This window comes from Morus notabilis, unplaced genomic scaffold, assembly GCF_000414095.1.
Source record: "Morus notabilis unplaced genomic scaffold, ASM41409v2 Scaffold99, whole genome shotgun sequence".
In the NCBI taxonomy this organism is placed as follows: domain Eukaryota; kingdom Viridiplantae; phylum Streptophyta; class Magnoliopsida; order Rosales; family Moraceae; genus Morus; species Morus notabilis.
Window position 1 is genome coordinate 990,295 of NW_010362482.1, and position 8,529 is coordinate 998,823.

Genomic DNA, 8,529 nt, shown 5'->3' on the forward strand with positions numbered 1-8,529 from the left:
CCTTAAATGGACTTGGTTCAAAATCAGGTATCAACAAAAATCAATCATCAAATGAATAACTGCTTATGAAAACATAATCATTATATAAATAAAACAAAAAAGTAAATAGACTTTTTGACCTAAAGTAGAGGGACAACTTCAATGGTCAGCATCAGCAATAACTTTTATCTTATATATCCTTTTTCAAATTTCTCTCATTTTTTTCATCAGAAACTTCTCTAGTAGGAATTCACGTTTCTCTATGAAAACAAAATATATCGTTATCATATAGGAAAAAAAAAAAAGAAAAAGAAAAGTATACACTACTGTATGTAGGGCATATATAAAAGAGTGTCATGCTATCCAAGCAGTCCCAATTAGATCAAATTTAGCTGTAAAGCCAAGTCCTAGCCTTTCTCCATCCCTCTCTCACCATCTTTGAGAGTTGAGACCACTCAGTCATCAATGGAGGAGAAAAAGCAGCCACTCCTTTCCACAGGAGGAGAAGATCTCCAAAACAATGATCACTCGGCCGACCAACTAGAAACACTCCTACCAACGACTAACACATCTTCACTCACCTCCTCCTCCACCCTCGATGCCGACGACATCCCACCGATCGGCAGAGTCCGAGATTTCTACAGAGAGTTCTGCACGGAGTCGAAGAAGCTCTGGTACTTGGCCGGCCCCGCCATCTTCACATCCATCTGCCAATACTCCCTCGGCGCCGTCACTCAGGTCTTCGCCGGCCAGGTCGATACTCTCTCCCTCGCTGCCTTCTCTGTGGAAAACTCGGTCATCGCCGGATTCTCCTTCGGCATCATGGTAGCCAATTATGCATAAATTAAAAAAATAATAATAAAATTTTTTAACTGTCAGATTTTCACGAAGTTTTGAATATAATCTATTGTTTATAAGGTTGGCATGGGAAGCGCACTGGAAACTCTGTGCGGGCAAGCTTTTGGAGCGGGTCAACTCGACATGCTAGGGATCTATATGCAGCGGTCGTGGGTGATTCTTAACTCGACGGCCCTAATACTGTCGTTTATCTACATATTTGCGGAGCCGCTGCTGAAGCTGATCGGGCAGACGACGGAGATATCGGAGGCGGCCGGGGTGGTGGCCATATGGATGATCCCTCAGCTCTTCGCGTACGCCATATACTTTCCGATCTCCAAGTTCTTGCAGGCGCAGAGCAAGATGGCGGCGATGGCATGGATAGCGGCGGCGGCTCTGGTGCTCCACACCTTCTTCAGCTGGCTGCTGATGCTGAAGCTGGGGTGGGGCCTCGCCGGCGGAGCCCTGGTGCTGAACGCTTCGTGGTGGTTCATCGTGGTGGCGCAGCTGGTTTATATTTTTAGTGGGACTTGTGGGAGAGCATGGTCCGGGTTTTCATGGAAGGCGTTTCAGAATCTGTGGGGATTTGTTAGATTGTCTATTGAATCGGCGGTCATGCTCTGGTAATATGATTCGTTACCCTTTGTTTTAAGGTTTTAAAAATGCTAAAATCTAAATTAAGCAATGATACTTTATAAAATATAGTTTTGTATGTGAGTCAAAGATTAGGAGAAATACTCGGATATATAATCACAAGACTATGGCTAATGGTACGAATCACCAAGACAACAACCACGATTCAGTTGGCTTATCATAGATCGAAAAGGTCAAATCATATCATGGAGCCGGGAAAAATGAAAAAGAAAAAGAAGAAACAATGAGGCCGTAGGGAACTTGTCTTTAAAAAGTTTTTCACATTTTTTGAGGAGAAAAAAATGAAAACAGTGTAAAAATTGTGTTTGGGAGAACACCATACAGAAATAAAAAATGAAAACGTTTTTGTCTTTATCTCAAAAAGTGAGATATTTCTAAAAACAATCTTAAGACGTTTTCCTTTTCTCCTTGGCTATTTTCTTTCCTTCACCTCTTCTCTGTTCTATTATCCTTTGTTCTCTTTTGCCTTTGATTTCGCCGAGTCTCCTCCTTTTATGTTCTTCTCTCTGATTTCTCTGGTATCCCTCTTCTTCGTGGGGGTGAAGCTAGTGGGTTAGCGTTGGTGGGTCTGCCAATTAGTGTTAGAGTGTTTTTTTCTTTTTTTTGAGTGGTGTGAAATGTGAATAAAGGATTTGATTCTATAAAATAAAATCATTTTAGTACCTTGTGTAATAGATTTATTTACTATTTATTTATAATGTAATTTAAAAAACTAAATACCGATTTGTAGTTGACATGCTTAGGAGTATTTTATTGCTAATGCTAATTATTATGTTCTTATATATAAATTAACTAAAAATATGCGTGTATGGTAATTGGTATCTTAATTGTTTACTATTTACGTATGATTTAGGGAAATAAATAATTGTACTGTTGATTAGAAGTGTGGTATTGGTACGAGTATGATTTAAAAATTTGAACTAGGTCCACGCTTTTCAATTATCAATTTTATATAAAAAACTGTCTGTCATAAATTTTTCTATTTTGATGCATTTTAATTATAAAAAGTCCTATAGTTATTAAAAGTGACGGGTACTTTTTTCTTCTTTTCTTTTTCTGGTGTAAAAAGTGATTGGCGCTATGTTGTTATCTTTCATTATTATAACTTTAAGAAAAATAAATTAAAAAATTTCGTTTAAACACGCATTATCTTCGTTTCATATTAGCTAGGGACGTGTATTGCTCAAACAACATGGAAAAAAGAACCCCTAAATAAAAGTCTACAAAAAGAAAAACAAAATACTCCTGTGTGAAACATAATAGTGGACAACCCATCATTTCAAAAAAAAAAAAAAATGTGGACAAGCAGAGAGAGAAAAGTGGGCAAAAACATAATTTATTAGGTATACAAGAGTTGAGATTTGAGTTCATATCCATAACATTACTCTTTCTATTTTTTTTTTTTTTCTAAAATTCCTATAAAATATACAATCAATTGTAGAGTGAATTCCTTTTACTGTCCCCTAAAAAAAAAAATCTTTCCTTTATGTGTTGAAAAACTTCATCAAGAAACTTCTACTTATAACTTGAGCATGGAAAAGTAATATTTTATTTATGAAAAAACGATCACACGCTTAAGTTACAAGTCTGATTTAGTGACAAGTCTGATTTACATTTTTTGTTTGGAAATATCATACTTAATTTTTAACTGAAGTAAATATCACTCACAATAAAAATAAAAATAAAAATTGTGCTTTGCAATTTGTATATTGTAGAATAAAAGAAACAAGCGATGCGTTAATCTATTGAAATAATCTCTTCTGCGCAAATCTCTGGGTTTATTATTTTTACTATTTTTTCCCTATATGATTGCGTATCTTCTTTTCTCCTTTCATAGATCCTTCTCCTCACATGTGTAAGTAATATCTATTTATAGTTTTTTTTTTTTTTTTGTTTCTGTAAATCTTACGCAGTTTGGAAACCTGGTACTTTATGGCACTCATACTTTTTGCTGGATATCTAAAGAATGCGGTGGTGTCGGTGGCTGCGCTATCAATATTGTAAGTGATTTGCTTTAATTACTTAATCACATTTTTATAAAAGTCATAAGTTAAACCCGTGAAAAGCTAAGCAACTATCTATCATGATTAGAATCACAAATGAAACTAATTAGCCGCATTACTATTGTCACACAAATTACAAAAGACGAGAATAAACCAATACGATTCAGCAGTACTGTAACGTGGTTAGGTCATTGACCAAAAAAAGAAAAAAAAAAAAAAAGAGAAAAAGCTATGTCACGTGGGGTGATGTTATGTTTGTGGGTTCCAAAAAGAAATGACTAATCATAAGGTGCACATTAAATATAAATTGTCATAATAATTCCTCCTTGTGGAGGTGGAAAAGCTCACTGAGTCCTTAATTTGATTAATCATACGGATTAAGGTTATAGAATTATAACTGCCTACAATACAGGATTGAACCCGCAATCTCAAACTCTTCATACAATTAGGAGACGTTTGGTTCATGAATTAAAATCATGAGATTAGAACTATTTTCGATTTACGTGTATTTTTTGTGAGAAAAAACACTGTAGCGAACTATGAACCATAATTCGAATCGGAGTACGAATCCCCCAACTAAACAACCCCTTAGACTCTGAAGAGATTTTAGGCCGGATCCACTGAATTTTATATGTATTTTTGCCACTAAAAGTCCAGATCCACCGAGTTATTATACGAATTAGACAGAATAAGGTTTTCGTGTTAATTTGAAAAGGCCATGTACGTAACCTGAAAATAGATGACGGCTTGTTTCTGTCTCATTAACTTTGTTTATTGCTTATACTGCGCTTGCTGACGAGCGTCTCAACCGCATACTGCCTCCACTAAACACGTATATAAATATAAGCAGTTTTATTAAATCTTACTAACTGTTTTTTCATTTAACATGATTCAAATGTAATTTGGTAATCACAAACAATACTGTACTATCAATAAAATATTTCTTTGGATAGCCAAATATATCTCGCATTAGCTGAAACTAGAGACGTAAAATAAAGCATAATAAAGTTAATTGATTTATTTAATTTAAAGATTTGTATTTTATCTTATATATTTACTTTCATAGTATTTAAAAATTAGATTTAGTAGTTATTTTTTATTTTAAAGTTGGAATTATTTTTAATTATTAATCGTTAGTAGATAAGTTTTAGTTTAAATTATTTGAGTTAAATTAGTATATGATTCAAATTCAAACTCCTGATGTAACTCTTATTTCCTCCTCTTCCTCTGCCACCACGCATCATTATACCTTCTTACCATCAACCCATCTCCAACCACACCACAATTCTTGCCGCACCAATTCTTATAATTATCAAAATTTATTGGCATCACATGCTTCTTGTTATAACAAATATATTCAAACCTTTACCATCTTACCATAATACCCGCCACACCCAGCTTTCATTTATTTTACAGCCTCCTTACACACCAACCATTACCAGCTATCCTCATGTCGCATGGTTAGATCTCACCTACTCCACACACCTTAGTTACTCTTGCCGCATCAACTTCTCTCCTCCCTTTTCAATCCAGCCGCACCAATATATTATTCTCTCCTACATGGCTCGCCTCCCAATACTCAATAGATTAAGTGGACGTTTGGTTCATGGATTTATAATCATGATTCAGAATCATTCTCGTTTTACATGTGTTTTTTGTGAGAGAAAAATACTGTAGAGAACCATATATCATGATTCAGAATCAGAAACGAATACAGGAAACAAACATCTCTTAAATTCTTCTTTCCCTTTTCTTTTTTCATAGCAAACATAAAAAAAAATAAAAATTAAAATAACTTTCCATCACCATTCATTCCTCTTTCTCCACACCTTTTCGCTCCAACGAGCACACGCCTTACACCCTATCTCCAACGATCAACACTTTATATCCTAGGCAATGTGCCTCTGAACCCTAGGCAATGAGCCTTCAATCCCAGGTAATGCGCTTCCAATTCTTAGACAATATGCCTCCAATCACAAGATAATGCGCCTCCAATTCTCAAGTAATGTGCCTACGGCATGCGCCCTCTTCTCTCTACCGACATTGTCATCCATACGCTCTTGGGTCCTCTTCTCTCCATGAAAATGCAATATTAGCACCCATATGCTCTTCGCTCTCTCTTGACGATTGTCGTCTTAGCATCCATGCACCCTTCTCTCTCTTCTCCTCAACATTTTCAACCACCCGTCACTTATACATGTTTTTCTATCACGGTCTAAGATTAGATTCTCCAATCGGAACTCCATCTTGCGGGGCATAATAAAGATTATTTAACCTATTTAATTTAAATATTCATATTTATCTTATAATTATTTGTTCCTAATTTTTAAAAATTAGTTTTAATTATTAGTTATTAATTTATAAGTCTAGTTTAAATTATTTGAGTTAGATTAGTATTATATTCAAATTCAAACTCCTCGTGTAACTCTATAAATTTTGCATTCACATCAATGGAAAATTCGTACTATCATTCTCCAAAATCTAAATCTATTAACGTATTGTCGTAGTATTTAGAGTAGTTTTACTAAAATCTTGATAGTGGGACAAAATTAGATATTTCTTCAGTCGATACAAATGTGAAAAAAATAAAAATAAAAATGTTAGAAAAAAAAAAGAATATCTGTGGAAAATATTTGGGTTTTATTATCAGTAAAATAGAGTGAGAGAAAGAAGTCAAAGAACACACAGCACCTATATAGGTCAAATACGGACAGTTGGGCCGCACAGAATCTTGATGCTTCGGGAGAACAAATCAAAGAAAGCGTGTAATGTATATTGTCCATATGTATAAAAATGTTATAGCTATTCGAATCTACGATCTGAAAATAGAATGATGAAAAAAATAATAAAAAAAGAACTGAAATACATGATCACTATTCTGATATCTGAATCTAGATCCAGAATGATTAACTAATATAATTATTCAAAGTAAAACTTGTGATACGTATTAATATTAAAATTTTGCAGCATGAATATATTGGGATGGACGATCATGGTAGCTCTTGGCATCAATGCAGCAATAAGGTCAGTTTCACATAGAATCACAATCTTAATAACTGATTAATTTCCGTTCGACATTATATTGGAGAATGATTTATCTCTATAATATACATCCATCATTACAGAATTATGATCATTTTATTAAGTGTTGTGATTTTAGCGTGAGGGTATCAAATGAGCTAGGAGCAGCTCATCCACAAGCAGCGAAATTCTCGTTAGTGGTGGCAGTAATAACTGCATTCATTTTCGGTGTCGTAATGTCGCTTATCTTAATCATCACGCGAAACGAGTATCCATCCCTATTTTCGAACGACACAGAAGTCAAAGTTTTTGTTAGACAATTCACCCCGATTCTGGCTCTTTGCATTTTCATCGACAACGTCCAACCGGTTTTATCTGGTAATTAGAGTTTGGATATAATTGTACGTATATATAATACATACAAATATACTATCATTGTGTTTGTGTGTGTATACATGTGTGTATATATGCATGCAAGCATACATGTTACTATATCTTTGGTCATTTGATTAATTAAATGGTTTACGTTTTGGGTTTAATTCAGGGGTAGCCATTGGAGCGGGATGGCAAGCTTCAGTAGCTTATGTGAACATTGCTTGTTATTATCTATTTGGGATCCCTTTGGGTCTTCTAATGGGATTCAAGCTCAACATGGGTATTATAGTACGTACATAAACACCACTTTTTTATTTACTTAATTTTTAAGAAATAATAGCCACTTCTTGAACTAAGCAATTGTCAAGTTACAAGTTGAATTTAGGCTCCGTTTACTTCGCTTATTCGAGTTTAGAATTCGAGTTAAGATGTGACTTTATGTGAGAGCTTTTTACTGTAGTAAAAAAGTTAGATGTGGTTGTTTGTGAGAGCTTTTTACTGTAGAAAAATTTGAATTCTAAACTCGAATTAACGAAGTGAACGGAGCCTTAATGTATGTGTTCTATTCTTTAATTATTTATTTCTTTATTTTTTGTTGGAAGAGCTTATTTAATGTGGTTGGATGAAGAATGCTATCCATTCTTCAAAATGCCGTATTGCTTAATTAGAGACCAAAATGTTAACTTGCTTTCTTTTCTTTTTTTTTTTTTCTTGAAAAATTTTCAGGGAATTTGGTGGGGCATGATTTGCGGGACATTAGTTCAGACTTTTGTTCTTTTCCTGATGGTTTATAAAACCAATTGGAACAAAGAGGTAATGATCTACACAAACTCATGGTGTGCTAATTTCCCCATGTATATAGTTCATCCTATATCAGATTATTTGCTTCCGTCAACTTAATTCATTAGTTAAAACTATTCCGTTGACATAAATTTTTCCACAATGATATGACTAGTAAACTTAATTAATCTCAAATCTGGCATATGAAATACAGGCTTCTGTGGCTGGAGACAGGATAAGAAAATGGGGAGGTCACACAGATTCCCAACAAGACGATCTAGAAAGATGAAGAGCTAAGAGATATTTCGGTTTTCAAGTGATAAAACGTGACATTTATAAGGAGATTTTTAGCTATGCCGCCGGGAAAATATTGTTTGTCTTCAACGTTTATCATTGAGCGACAGCAAACCTAAATCCCCATGTAGAAAACGGCAATAAACCTAAATCCATCTTCTGTTCAATCCTAACTTCAATACGATTGACGGTAGTGAGGATATAACGGGCTTTCACTAACTTAGATCCCGTTCATTTCACCGATTCGAATTTAGAATTTGAGTTTTATTACAGTAAAAAGCTCTTAGAAACAGTCACATCTAACTTTTTTGCTATAGTAAAAAACTCTCACATAAAATTATATCTCAACTCGAATTAAAAATTTGAATCAGCGAACTAAACGGACCCTTAAGTTTTATTTGTTTTTCTCTATATATAAACCAACTTAAGCTGGTATTAGTATTCATCTGCAGGTCTTCTTTTTATTGGCTTCGTTTTTATTGCCTTTTTTTTCTATCGAATTTTATCAACTACTTCTTCATAATTAACTATATCTTTACATAACTCCGATCTTCATATTGGGATCCAAGATATTCAAACTATCCAT

General features: G+C 34.3%; 1 protein-coding gene across 2 annotated transcripts; it reads left to right on the forward strand.

The window, feature by feature from the left end:
• Positions 1 to 321: 321 nt before the first annotated feature.
• LOC21410314 (protein DETOXIFICATION 29) lies at positions 322 to 8,149 on the forward strand. 2 transcript variants are annotated; one of them, XM_010102092.2, is made up of 8 exons: positions 322 to 804; positions 898 to 1,439; positions 3,384 to 3,470; positions 6,441 to 6,497; positions 6,634 to 6,872; positions 7,039 to 7,157; positions 7,596 to 7,682; positions 7,864 to 8,149. In XM_010102092.2, exons 1-8 carry the CDS (start codon positions 445 to 447, stop codon positions 7,936 to 7,938), a joined length of 1,566 nt encoding a protein of 521 aa, XP_010100394.1. In that variant the 5' UTR covers positions 322 to 444; the 3' UTR covers positions 7,939 to 8,149. The 2 variants fall into 2 exon arrangements, with proteins under 2 accessions (XP_010100394.1, XP_024023939.1); XM_024168171.1 differs by having other exon boundaries at positions 7,045 to 7,157.
• The last annotated feature ends 380 nt before the right edge of the window (positions 8,150 to 8,529 follow it).